Below are 14,186 nucleotides of genomic sequence, written 5' to 3'. Positions count from 1 at the left end.
AGATAGCGTCTTCGATTTTGGATATTGTAATGTGTCTTTTCCTGGTTTTAAAGGCTGCATTACCATAAAGTGATTTCATTTTCTGAACTTACCAGACTGTTCTAGCTGTTGTATTATTTGTCTTTACCAACTTAATCATTATATCCACATTACTGATGATTATTTATGAAAACTATTATTTATATATATTTTTAAGTATCAATGGTCAACCCTACAATATTTTTGCAATATCGATATCGAGGTATTTGGTAAAAAAAATGGTAAAAAAAAACAACTGATATTTGATTTTCTCCATTTTCGCCCAACCCTACTGCTTTTGTTCTTCTGAACAAAAGAAGAGGATTCTTGGATTATGATGTAAATTATCAGCATCATACGGTACATACATATGTACACAAAGACAGACAATTTATTCACTTGTCAGTCAGGTGTCAGGTATACTAAGGATATTAGATAAACTAATATCCTTAGTATATGTATATGTATATTTACAACACGTAATTACAGTAGATGAGTGATAAACAAAATGCTTTACTGGTGAAGGATATTGGGAGCAGTCAGTGTTTCAGTGTCATTGTGTGTATGTATTTCGTTGGGTCATTGTCTAACAGATTATTTCTGTACAAGTTCTACAGAAGTAAAACACACACTTTGGTAGTTAAACCTCAATGCGCTCCATCTGCAGATGATAAGCAATTAACAAAAAAAAACAGCACTGCTCCTCTGCAGGATTGATTTTTTTAATATTATTTTTTTAGGCCACATATTATTATATGATAAATATAATTTAAGATACATGTCCAAGCACTGATTATTTTATTTCAACATTTTTTTACTGTTAAGTAGGTAATATAATCCTACAAAAAAAAACACTTTTGTGTATACAAATAGTAAGTTTAGGGAAAACACACACACACACACACACACACACACATATATATATTTGTGACAGTAAAAGCCACTATATATATTATTCACCCCCCAATGAGGTGCAGTAATATTGATCAAAGTCAAACACAATCCACTGAACAAGTGTGAATGCATGTGTGCATGTGTCTGTTGTCTTTGCACAGATACCGTCTGTGCATGAATTAAATAGAGTATACGTTCTTCACACATTAGACAAGGTCAGTCTTTAGAAACAACACCACATTGTGCCTTGTTGAGACAAAGATGAGCACGACTGTGCTGGCTTAATGGCTGAATTACTAGCTAGCTCACAGTTCCAGCTGCCTGTAATTTAGCCTGACGTTAATTCTTGCCGGTAGTCATATTGATGCGGCACGCTGCCACTCTGTCACTGAATCAAACCATAATACCATTTATTTACAAGTCACGGTTTATCGGCACGGAGGGCTCTAATTTGACAGGTCCTGGAGAGACGAAGTGGAGTCTGTAAACCGTAATGAGCATGCTAGTTCAGTCAATCTCCGGTGTGTTCTGCAAAGATCTTTCAAAAGCTCTTCAAAGGTTTGTGAAACTACGGGATGCGTGGGCGGTTGCCTCAGCCTTGCTCTGCCATAGAACAAGCTGCAATGATTTGTTATGACATTTTGTTACCCTTTTATTTGCCCTGATATTTTTAATGGACTTTCAAAAACGTGAGGGCCATCAACGCCCCCTTCTTAATAGTGATGAATAATTCACGAAAATAAAGTATTTTACCCAATTCCAGGAAAGTTGTGGGAAAAAAAAGGTTCTTAACATGGATCTCTTTAACAATGAGAGAAACAACACCCATGACTACGTTGCATGCCCGCTGCCTTACTGTTAATTACTGTCATATTGTTCCATCCATCCATTCAAAGAAGAAATCAGCCTCAAGTCACGGGGCTGAACATTCGCTGCTGCATGTTATAAATGCACTGTTCATCTGCCGCCATTGACTTGCATTGATCCTCACCTTACTTGGAGTAATGCGACGACTCCCCAGCTGCCACCTCACAGTGTAACACCATCAATTGATTTGTATTTGCTGATGTTCCTTTTGTCTTTTTCCAATAAGATACAAGATAGCTGCTGGGGTTATGGGGGGGCAGGGGAGTGGAAGAGAGGAACAGAAAGAAATGAGTGAGAAAGAGTGGCAAGAGGGGATGCTCTTTGGCTGAACTGAGGAAAAAAGAAGTGATTTGGTGCAGTGGGTTGAGTTGGAGGAAAGAGGCTTTGGGGCAAAGAAGGAGATGAAAGATAGAGGTGAAAGAAGGATACAGAGAGGGCTGGTGGGTACTGATATTACCCTAAAGATGTACTGAAGGAACTGCAGGAGGGATGAAAATTTGGGGGAAATACAGTTAAAGGGATGAGTCATAGGGCACATGGCTGGCTAAGGTGGAGGATAAGGCTAAGAGGAGCTGAAGGAGGAAGAAGAAGGTGGGGAAGGAGGAGAAGGACATTTAGATTGATGAGTCATCACACGCAAGGGATGAAGAAAGAGAAGGATGGATGGATGGATGGATGAATAACCAGAGATGAAAGTCAAAGGGAGGAGGGTTATTCTTCTAACCTTTCAGGCAGGAGCGGTGACAAGTTGGTTTGGCGACTGCTGGCACCGACACAACATAACACCCGTGACACAATCTGAAATTATTTGTTAAATATATATATTATTTAGATAGATAGATAGATAGATAGATAGATAGATGGAAAGTGTCACCATATGTGTCTGCACAAGAATGATTTTAAAGGTGGCTACTAGCATGGTGTCCATTAGTGTGTAAAGTACAATCTATGGGAGGTCTCTCCATAATGACGGCTCGCTCTGCATGATGACAGCAGAAATAGATGGAGTTTGGTCAAGGGAAAAAAGGGGGAGGATGTATATATACACACACACACTGACACATATTTTACTGCATTCACGTTATTTCACACACACATCTCAAAATGTAATACATCCATATACTAGTCTTGCACTAATTCAAATGAGGTTTATTTGTGACATCCGCACACACAGTGACATCTTGACTCCAAGGTCTCAGGCTATTGTCTGCGGGTGTCACAAGGTCAGTTGCAAGGGCACCGTTATTCATGTTGTGTATTGACTTATGCAGAGCTGAATGAAAGTGTCAGGTGGCCACATTGTCTGCCGTAGCACAATGTGACATTTGAAATGCCTCGGAAAGAAGCACAGCAGCACAACATGTGATCTTCAATTCTTTGTATTCTGATCTTGAAATCTTCAAATGTTCAATCTTTTTAGGGAATCACAAAGGGGGAGAAGAAAAATCCATTCAAATAGCTACCAAGCTCACTTTTGAGCCAATGGGGTATTGGATCATGTCTTCTGGAAAGCCAATTAAAAAATAGGGAAACAGGGAAAGGATGAAAGAATCAATTCACTTGGATTCAGTTCACTTTAATCACCACACAGCTGGGCTAGTGGGGTGTGATTCTGGTACAGTCTTCAATATCATTGCAATTACAAGACTCACATAGCCACAAGCACATCAGACATTACAATACAAACATAGTACAACAGTTATAAGTTATTAAAACTGTTTGTACTGGATATCAGTGATTTATAGTGCCTCCTACAGTAGAGGGTGGCTGGAAGAGTCTACAGCCACACTAGCGGCTCTCTGATGCTGTACTCGAGCAAAGTACAAATGTTAGCTTGCCAAAATGTTCACAATGACAATGATAACATGTTGATGTTTAGCAGGTATATTGTCTATCATATTCAGTATCTTAGTTTAGCACGTTAGCATACTAATTGCTGATTATTATGGGCAGCTGTGGCTAATCACGTATAGAGCGTGTCGTCCTTTATTCGCAGGGTTGGCGATGATGGTGTCCTTGGGCATGAGACTGAAGCCCAAATTGCTCTCGATGATGACTCCTGATGGTTAGGCCAGCACCTTGCATGGTAGCTCACTGCCATCAGTATGTTAGTATGTGTGAATGGGACAATGAAAGATGAATTAAGGCTGAGACCTGATTATGACGCTACATAGATAAAAAAGTCAGGGGTTGGCCGAAGTTGTTCAGCTTGAGAGGGTGCATGCATCCGTGCTGTGAAGACCATAAACGTACAAAATTGAATGGCAATTCATCCATCAGCTGAGATATTACAGTGCTGGGCCGGCCGACAGATGGACAGGCTGGCATCGCCATCCCTAGAGCCACGCCACCAACGTGGCTAAAAATATAACAAAATGTATGATATTTTGGTCTTGATTACGAAGAAAAGGATTGTTGGGTCAGGGGCTCAATAACCACTTTGAATCTTATACATTTGTGTGATTTGGTTGTGAACCGTGGCTGTCTCAGCCATGATCCCGGCAGGTTTGGCAGATTCTTAAAGGCAGTTGAGAGGCTGGCATTAGGCCAGATAGGCCATGTTATGTTTGAACTCCAGTAGAGATGTGGCCTTATTATTGTTAATTTGTTCTCCACACATGTACTGCTGTACTTCCATATTAACTATAATCTCAATCTAATTAAACACATTTTGCACAAGGGAATGGAAGGAACGAGTATATCACCTGGTTTGTCGAGAAATGTCCAAATGAAAGGTAGAGTTCTCTTCTTTAACAGCACCACCACAGTGTCAATTTTCACTCAGTATGGTTCAAGTCGATTACCGCATGCCTATAGGACTCTCGGTTGATGGGTCTTTATTACCAAGGTGGCATATTGACTGTGAACTGAGTAATTGACTTTGGTCAATTCAGCAGACGGAGAGTGGGCCTGGGAGGCAATGGATTTTTACGGATGAATTGATTTTGACGTATTGGATACTAATATATAGATTAGACGCACTGCGAGATATGGCAGAACGAGCAATATTTTTCTACTGTGACATCATCTATATTGATTTGCTACGAGCAGAACAGAGATGTGTGTACTACTGGATCTGTGTTGTAACCATTATGTGTTCAGTTAAACTGTGTAACCAGATGATGAAGGTCGTGCATTACCAGTAGCACTATTTGTTTTTGGCAGTGTGGAGTACGTTGAATTCATGCCCTCACTGAACTGGACTAGTTTTTACTAAAATGTCTGCTGGGTCAAAAGAAAAAATTAGTTTATTATTAACATTTTATAATAAAATGCATTAATAATGTGCCCCGGGGTCATGATCTATTTTATGCATTTTCACTACTATACTAGAGATACAGGGTTCCAACAAGAGGCAGACAAAATGGATATTTATTTTTTCAAAATGCATCAACGGTGCTGGCAGAGGTAGTGTGTTTGTTGATGTGTAAAACAAAGCTTGTTTGGTTGTTGCTTGATTGAATCTTTCATTTAATTCTTCACAAGCCAAAATCCTCTCAAGGACAAATAAAGATTAAAAACATAATTTCATGCCAAATAGACTTCTTGTATGGCATAGATTATATCTTTTAGATACAGTAAAGCTTAGTTTTTAATTCAATTTCTGTTGGTCAGCTAGGCATCACAAACTATTGATCTGGTAATATAATAGTTTGTTCAGTTGATTGATAAGTTTATGGCTAGGCTAACACTTTAACATATGAGCCATTTGGACTCTTCCTTTCATTTGAATCATAAGTCATTAGACTGGACACAATCATGACCATCTTCCTTTGATGTATACTTAGTACAAGGAGTGTAAGAGAATATCGATTGTTGTGATACTGTATCGATTCTCAAAAACCCAATCATTTTTTAATTAATAGTTTACATGTAAAAGATTTGTGGCAGACTAAGGTTCATTTTGTGCTGTGTGTAAACCCTCGACCGCTAAATAACAGTGTTGTGATCTATATTCAGCTATTTGACTCTTCCACTCTAACAAAACAACGTAAACTGAGGCAGGAAGTAGCGTAAGGTCGCACAGCTAAAGTTTTTTTTACTCAGATTTTATGCATATGGTGTTTTTTTTTTTTCGTTTTTTTATACTGTGACAGTTTTCCAAAAATTTGATTTGAAAAAATCACAATATTGCCTTTCTTACAGTATCACAATATATTGCAATATAGTGAATCGTAACCCCTCATGATACATATCGCCAGATTTTTTTGCCAATACACAGCCCTATGTAGTACTGTACTAATTTTCTGCATTTTCTCTTTGCAACACTAGTGATGAAACTGCTACGTATATTTTTGTATGAACATGTAAATTCATCACAGTTCCCTTCTCTTTCAAATAATCAAAATAAGTAGTGTTCTCACCATTTACTCACTAAAATTGGGTCCTGGAAGACTTAGAAAAGAAATAACATATTGAATTGAGTAGAATTGTTGATATGGGAGAACATAGGAGAGTATTAACAGTTACGCAGCACTTTGAGCATCCCAATATGTCCTATTGCTTGCTTTTCGGTGCATTGTTTTGTATAAAAAGTATCTTACGATATTGTATGATTACTGATATTGCTTACTGATTAAGGAAAAAAGTGGAATGCTCATAATTAATGTTTTTCAAGAGCCATTGATGTCAGAGGTTGACCATTAATGGTGTCATGTGGAGGTCAGCGAGACATATCCCTTTAAAGATGTCTTAACCTACTGTGAAAGGAAAATATTCCCACGGGGAAGTGGGAGTAAGTGTCTGCATGTGTGTGTGTTAGAAAGTGCCATCATCACCATGCAAACACCACTGGAAGAAAAGTATACTTATATTATATTTTGCTCATATCGTTAGACTTATTCAGTACGGAAAACAAATGAAAATGTGCAACTGTGGTACAATCTTCGCCACCATTTCTGTATACATAATAATAATTGTAAATAATATGATAATATTTCAGAGTAAAACCTCAGCAGTAGAAGTCATTATCACATCCAGTGAGTATTCATAAATAATTTAGAGAACTGAATCAATGAACTCCCTTTATGAGACAGAATTTTACATACAGCAATCGATTGCGAGCTAAAAATAAACTGCAGTGATTACAAATTATTGTACACATGGCTTAACATCTGGCCTACCAAGACAAGTTTGGACTTTAGATGAGTTTGCCTGCACTGCGTCGGCTGTTGTGTGAAGCCAGCACAAGGTTACAGAAGATTTATCACGTCTGCAGACTTCCTTATATTCCCGCAAAGTTTTGTAATAAGTTACAACCAGGTGAGACTGTCCCAAAGGTACATGGTAATTTTTCTAGCTGGTGGACTAATCATTTAAGACTGAAAGCATAATGCTGCATCAATAGCAACACAATTAGAAAAAGAATCATACTGTAAAGGTAGCCTACAATTATCAAGAGACATGAAATAGCGAGTACGCCTTGGCTCTCCTTAGGTGCAATTGCAAGCATTTCTGAGTTAGTCAGAGGCTTTCTCACTTCCCATAACGCCCACACAGCAGTTAAAGTTTGGTGTAACTGTCTGCGCCTATGGTTCAGTGTACTTTAAGCATTATTGATACACACAATTATTAATATTATCAGGAGAACCTAACAAAATCTCATTAAAAGTTGTTTACTTGGCTATACAGTATTATTTGAGTTTCAAGAATGAAATGTCAGAAAATGTACTCTTTGCTATATACTGTATGAGGTTATATGTTGCCATGGAGGCCAGGTAAACAAGTCTGCAGCAAGAGGTGATTTTACTAATTGTCATCTCCTCATGCAGTGTTTGTTTTTTCAGCATTGCCTGCAGACTCTCTCAGTGGCACATGGTGTGAGAGTTCATCCTGCTGCCTGCATATAGGGCGGTTTGATTTCAGCACCATGGACAGATCCAGTCAGTCAGTCTGTCTGATTGAGGGTGCTGTGCTTATCCTGTTGTAGCCTATAGGCAAGGCAAGGCAAGGCAAGGCAAGGCATTCAAGAACAGCTCTAGTGCAGTATAAGTATCTGGTTTAATAAAAGGCAGCAGCAAACAGGAAAGTTTTAAGCTTTGTTTTAAAAGAAGTCAGAGTTGGAGTTGGTCCTGCAGGTTTCTGGGAGCTTGTTCCAAATATTTGGTGTATAAAAACTGAACGCTGCTTCTTCTGCATGTTTAGTTCTGACTCTGGGGACACTAAGCAGACCTGATCCAGATGACCTGAGAGGTCTGGATGGTTCATAACATAGCAGAAGATCTGAAATGTATTTTGGCCCTAAACCATTTAGTGCTTTGTAAACCAGCAGGAGTATTTTGAAATCAGTTCTCTGAGAGACAGGGAGCCAGTGTAGAGACCTCAGAACTGGACTGATATGATCCACTTTCGTGGTCTTAGTGAGGACTCTAGCAGCAGCAGGTTATGAATCAGCTGCAGCTGTCTGATCCATTTTTGAGGAAGACCAGTGTATACAATACAGTGTATTGAGATCACTAAAAAGCGCTATATAAATCTAATATATTATTATTATTATTACATTACACCTATGATCAAGTCTTTCCACTGAAGCAGATCTCTAATGTGGGCAGAATCGCATCAGTTGCATAGAGGCAGTCAGTTCAGTTGGCTGCATTACCTTCAATTTTGAGTTAATAAGGTAACTCTAAATTAAAGTTTGGGGGGAGGGCACCGTTGTGCGTCTGAGTTGGCAACATCTGTATGGGAACGTGCCCACATCTGTAAAATGTAAGAACTTGCATCATTTCCATCCAGACTGTTTGATTTCCTCGTGCGCTCAGCAGCCGACCGAGGAAACCCCTCAGAGATGGACAGACCGCATCTTTCACTGGGACGAGCCGTGAAGCATCGCTTTCGTTTTGCCATCTGGAAAAAAATGAAAGTGTGCTCTCCACCGTGTAACTACGCGATCCCAGACCGTCTGTCAGTTTTACCGACCTGCTACCTGGCAGGCTAGATAAAACCCACCGTGAGTGGAGATACGACTCTAACATAATACACTCCAACAGAATCATCTCTCCAGGCTATCAATCTTTTTTTCACTGTTTTTTTTTTTATTTTCTTATTTTAAGCAACACAAAACACCTCACTCTTTCTGGCTTTTGTGTCGCTGAGTGATCGCGCTCTCTTTCTTTCTTTCTTTCTTTCTCGTGCACTGTAAAAAAAAAAGTGTATAATAATAAAAAAAAAAAAATTCCAGCAGCAGGGGCGCCAGAAAATGTCTGTTAAAAAACGGAAAAATACTGTCCGTTAATTAACATAAATAAACTGTAACCCCCCCTAATTATCTTTATATAATTAGCCTTTATTACTGTAATTTTACAAGAAATATTTTACTTGTAACACATATTTATTGTTAGAATAGTCATACATCGTAAATCTAAGACCATTTACATATAAATCACAAATAAAAACATGTAATTTTACGTTGCAAAAGCCCAAATTTACATTAACTCAGAAGTTTTGCAAAAAAAATCTGCATTTTTACAAGAAATATTTTTAGAATTCCATGAAATCCTTTTCTTCTAACATAAATTAATTGTTAAAATAGAGTCATAAACCTCTAAAAAAACAGAAGAATTATAACATTTTTAAATACAGATAATTATGATTGTGATTACAAAAAAATACTGTAAATCTAAGACCATTTACATATAAATCACAAATGAAACATGTAATTCTTTTTACATTTTTGTTCTGTCATTTTGAAATACAGATAAAAAATGTAAAATTTCTTGATTTTTTTTTTTTTTTTTACAGTGTGGGTTTTTCCCTTTCAGTGCCCAGATGTTTGTGCTCATGAGGTCGTGACGGTGAAATAAGGATATCATCATCGCAGGTTCCGCCTCCTGTCACCTGGCCTTGGTGGTGGGACGCACCAAGGAGGTGGAGTGGACCAATGCGTCAGGATGGATGGATGTTGGGTTTAGTTATAGGCTGCAGGCAGAAAACCCTTCTGTCGCCTCACCAACAACTCAACAGATCAGCAATCTAGATTTGCTTTTTTCATTTGAAACACTTTCTCTTTTTTCTGCTTTCTTTCTTTCAAACATGCATGTTCCCTATGGGGGAGTGGTGGTGGCCGATAACACATTTGAGCCCCCTGTTAGACTAAATGCTGTCAAGCTTTACAGAGGGGGAGCCACGAAGAAGTAGTGCGCGTAAACACGCACGCACACTCACGCGGATCCATTTTTTGGTGTTGCTTTCCCCCCAAATGAACCCGATGAAAGCTTCTCAATAGGTTGCAACTATAAGATTCAGTGTTACAGCAAGTTGGAGACGGCAGACAAGAGGAGAGAGAGAAACAAACCATCTCAGAGAAAGAGAGAGAGACAGAGAGAGAGAGAGAAGAAGAGGGTGGGGGAGAGAGGGAGAGAGAGAGAGAGGAGAAGAAGAGGGTGGGGGAGAGAGGGAGAGAGAGAGAGAGAGAGAAGAAGAGGGTGAGAGAGAGAGAGGGAGGAAAAGAAGAGGATGGGAGAGAGAGAGAGAGGAGAAGAAGAGGGTGAGATAGAGAGAGAGAGAGAGAGAGAGAGAGAGAAGAAGAGGGTGGGGGAGAGAGGGAGAGAGAGAGAGGAGAAGAAGAGGGTGAGAGAGAGAGAGAGAGAGAGAGAGAGAGAGAGAGAGAAGAAGAGGGTGGGGGAGAGAGGGAGAGAGAGAGAGAGAGAGAAGAAGAGGGTGGGGGAGAGAGGGAGAGAGAGAGAGAGGAGAAGAAGAGGGTGAGATAGAGAGAGAGAGAGAGAGAGAGAGAGAGAGAGAAGAAGAGGGTGGGGGAGAGAGGGAGAGAGAGAGAGAGGAGAAGAAGAGGGTGAGATAGAGAGAGAGAGAGAGAGAGAGAGAGAGAAGAAGAGGGTGGGGGAGAGAGGGAGAGAGAGAGAGAGGAGAAGAAGAGGATGGGAGAGAGAGAGAGAGGAGAAGAAGAGGGTGAGATAGAGAGAGAGAGAGAGAGAGAGAGAAACAAACCATCTCAGAGAAAGAGAGAGAGACAGAGAGAGAGAGAGAAGAAGAGGGTGGGGGAGAGAGGGAGAGAGAGAGAGGAGAAGAAGAGGGTGAGATAGAGAGGGAGAGAGAGAGAGAGAGAAGAAGAGGGTGGGGGAGAGAGAGGGAGGAAAAGAAGAGGATGGGAGAGAGAGAGAGAGGAGAAGAAGAGGGTGAGATAGAGAGAGAGAGAGAGAGAGAGAGAGAGAGAAGAAGAGGGTGGGGGAGAGAGGGAGAGAGAGAGAGAGAGAAACAAACCATCTCAGAGAAAGAGAGAGAGACAGAGAGAGAGAGAGAAGAAGAGGGTGGGGGAGAGAGGGAGAGAGAGAGAGAGGAGAAGAAGAGGGTGAGAGAGAGAGGGAGGAAAAGAAGAGGATGGGAGAGAGAGAGAGCGAGGAGAAGAAGAGGGTGAGATAGAGAGAGAGAGAGGAGAAGAAGAGGGTGAGATAGAGAGAGAGAGAGAGAAACAAACCATCTCAGAGAGAGAGAGAGAGAGAGAGAGAGAGAGAAACAAACCATCTCAGAGAGAGAGAGAGAGAGAGAGAGAGAGAGAGAGGAGAAGAGGGTGGGTGAGAGAGAGAGAGAGAGAGAGAGAGAGAGAGGAGAAGAAGAGGGTGGGTGAGAGAGAGAGAGAGAGAGAGAGAGAGAGAGAGAGAGAGAAACAAACCATCTCAGAGAGAGAGAGAGAGAGAGAGAGAGAGAGAGAGAGAGAGAGAGAGAGAGAAACAAACCATCTCAGAGAGAGAGAGAGAGAGAGAGAGAGAGAGAGAGAGAGAGAGAGGAGAAGAGGGTGGGAGAGAGAGAGAGAGAGAGAGAGAGAGAGAGAGAAACAAACCATCTCAGTGAGAGAGAGAGAGAGAGAGAGAGAGAGAGAGAGAGAGAGAGAGAGAGAGGAGAAGAGGGTGGGTGAGAGAGTGAGAGAGAGAGAGAGAGAGAGAGAAACAAACCATCTCAGTGAGAGAGAGAGAGAGAGAGAGAGAGAGAGAGAGAGAGAGAGAGAGAGAGAGAGAGAGAGAGAGAGAGGAGAAGAGGGTGGGTGAGAGAGAGAGAGAGAGAGAGAGAGAGAGAGAAACAAACCATCTCAGTGAGAGAGAGAGAGAGAGAGAGAGAGAGAGAGAGAGAGAGAGAGAGAGAAACAGTGCGCGCATGTCCAGTTCTTCCAGCAGGCTGCTCTCTCAGCTCTCCAGTCATTCTAGCGAGTTTCCCCACTCTCTCTTTCTCTCTTTCTCTCTTTCTCTCTCTCCCCGTCTGTATCCTCCATGTGCACCGGACACGCAGCTCTCCTCTGAGCGGACACTTGCAGGAGAAGAACCCACCATGGAATAGGAATAGGAATACCGCTGGACCAAACGGGGGAAAAACCTCTCTCTCTCTCTCTCTCTCTCTCTCTCTCTCATATCTTTCTTCTTTTCCCCCCTTTTTCTGACGCCTTTTTCTCTCTCGCGTCTCTCTCCTCTCCTCCTGTCCTCTCCCTCTCTCTCTCTCTATCTCCCGATGTCTCTCAACAGTTTCTGAAGGGATTGAAGGAAGGAAAAATGAGGATTATTATTTTGTCTTGGCACTTTCTCGGGGTGTATTCCGCCCTTTGGGGGCTGGCGACGGGGGCTTTCCCCAGCTCAGTGCAGATAGGTGAGTTGGAGGATTACTGGATTTACGCACGGCCACTCAGAGCTGACACACTACACTGAATAGCAGTGGCTTTTAGGACTCCAAAACACCAAATCAATGTAAAAACTCCAGGAATTTACTGCAGAAGCACATTTCCTCCTGGTGCATCTCTTGTTTTTTATCCAGAATGTGTTTGTGGGTTAAAGGGAGATTGGTGCGTCTTCACTGCTGTGACTCATGTATGGTTTATAAATGCACACTTTGACTCTGTCCATCCTTTTGCGTGTATTTTAAAGGCTGTTCTGGGCTCATGAATGTTTCAGGGAGCTTTGTTCCCTTCTAGTCTTCTTCACTGTTTAGACACTGCAGTATTCTCTCTCTCTCTCTCTCTCTCTCTCTCTCTCTCTCTCTCTCTCTCTCTCTCTCTCTCTCTCTCTCTCTCTCTCTCTCTCTGCCCTTTTCCAGTTACCCTCCTGTCAGTGCAGAGGAAGCCTGTCTTTCAACCTGCCTTATAGATCAGAGATAAAGTTAACCATCATTGGTTTGCTTCAGTGCAAACAGACCACACATGCATGGAAACCCCCTCTCTCTCTCACACACACACACACACACACACACACACACACACATTGGTACAGGCATGTGTGTGATAATGAATTCACTGCATCACTCCGTGTAGGGGGCAGCTGGGAGGTCCTATAATGAGATTCGGCTCCTTGACTCTGTCTTCCTACAGCTGCCAATAAACTTAATACGCTAAATATTTTCTGCTTGGCACACACACACACACACACACACACACACACACACACACACATATTTGCACAGGTTTTCGAGCATGCATGTGTGCATGCACAGTATGCCTAGTAGGTCCTATAAAAATGCACACATGCTGTATCCTGTGCACACTGCTACAAATATGCATTCACATACATACACAGCGTGCAGGTAAACACTTTTATACAGGAAAAGCATACATGTGCACACACAGTGAACACACATGCATGCACACACACACTGTGTAAAGCATATGTGATCGTACAGAAGCACACACATGCCTTCCCTCCCATTGACGTCCTCCTTAAACACTCAAATATACATGCATATGATCATTCACTCGGCTCTCCAGCGCTTCACTTTAGGAGTCATTTGCATATCTCTGCATTGCACACAAGTGTGTAATGTCAGTGGAAGCACGGAGCCGTTTCTTTTTGCATGTGTATGTGTCAGAGAGACAGACACAGATGAATTAATTTGTGAATTTTCTTGGAATAACTGGTGCAGTAAGGTGTCATGTTGGGACATATTGATACTCCCCATGTAGTGGAAGTGTGTGTATGAATATGTGTGTGCTCTAAGGTGGAATTCTAACCTAAAAGCATGTTTATTTTTTTTCCTTGGACAGTTCACTTAAGATGTGTAATCATACACAGGATATTAAACCAAATGAGTTATTCTGTTAATGCATAGATGTGTTGTCTGTGTGTTTAGTGTCCTGCTTTGTGATCTATACTAAGGGATATAACAAGAAACAGACAAAGACAAAGGGAAGATAATACAAACTTGAAGCGTGAATGAGACAAACACACACATAAGTGACATGTTATGTGGTGACGATTGCTTGGTTCAATACGTTCTGCCTCCCAACTCTTCCCCTGTCATCTTTCCTCCCTCCCTCCCTCCCTCCTCTCTCTGTCTGTCTCCCGATGCGATGTCAAGGCTTCGCAGTCTGCCACTGATGCGTCTGATTCAGTTCAACTTCACAGTCACATCACTTATTTCAGTTCAGTTCAACCCACTCTGTGAAGCAATGTAGAACTAATGTATGGGATTAGCATATC

General features: G+C 41.2%; 1 protein-coding gene across 5 annotated transcripts in view; it reads left to right on the top strand.

The window, feature by feature from the left end:
- The first annotated feature begins 11,903 nt into the window (after positions 1-11,903).
- gria4a (glutamate receptor, ionotropic, AMPA 4a) overlaps positions 11,904-14,186 on the top strand; it is a 119,479-nt gene continuing 117,196 nt past the window's right edge. For all 5 annotated transcript variants that reach the window (XM_037775470.1, XM_037775473.1, XM_037775469.1 and 2 more), the window contains exon 1: positions 11,904-12,366. In XM_037775470.1, the coding sequence (XP_037631398.1) occupies positions 12,273-12,366 (94 nt within the window). In that variant the 5' untranslated portion in view covers positions 11,904-12,272. The remainder of the gene's footprint in view (positions 12,367-14,186) is intronic.

This window comes from Sebastes umbrosus, chromosome 7 (genome assembly GCF_015220745.1).
Source record: "Sebastes umbrosus isolate fSebUmb1 chromosome 7, fSebUmb1.pri, whole genome shotgun sequence".
NCBI lineage: Eukaryota > Metazoa > Chordata > Actinopteri > Perciformes > Sebastidae > Sebastes > Sebastes umbrosus.
Note: the sequence above shows the minus strand (reverse complement) of the source record. Positions and strands in the feature narration are given on the sequence as shown.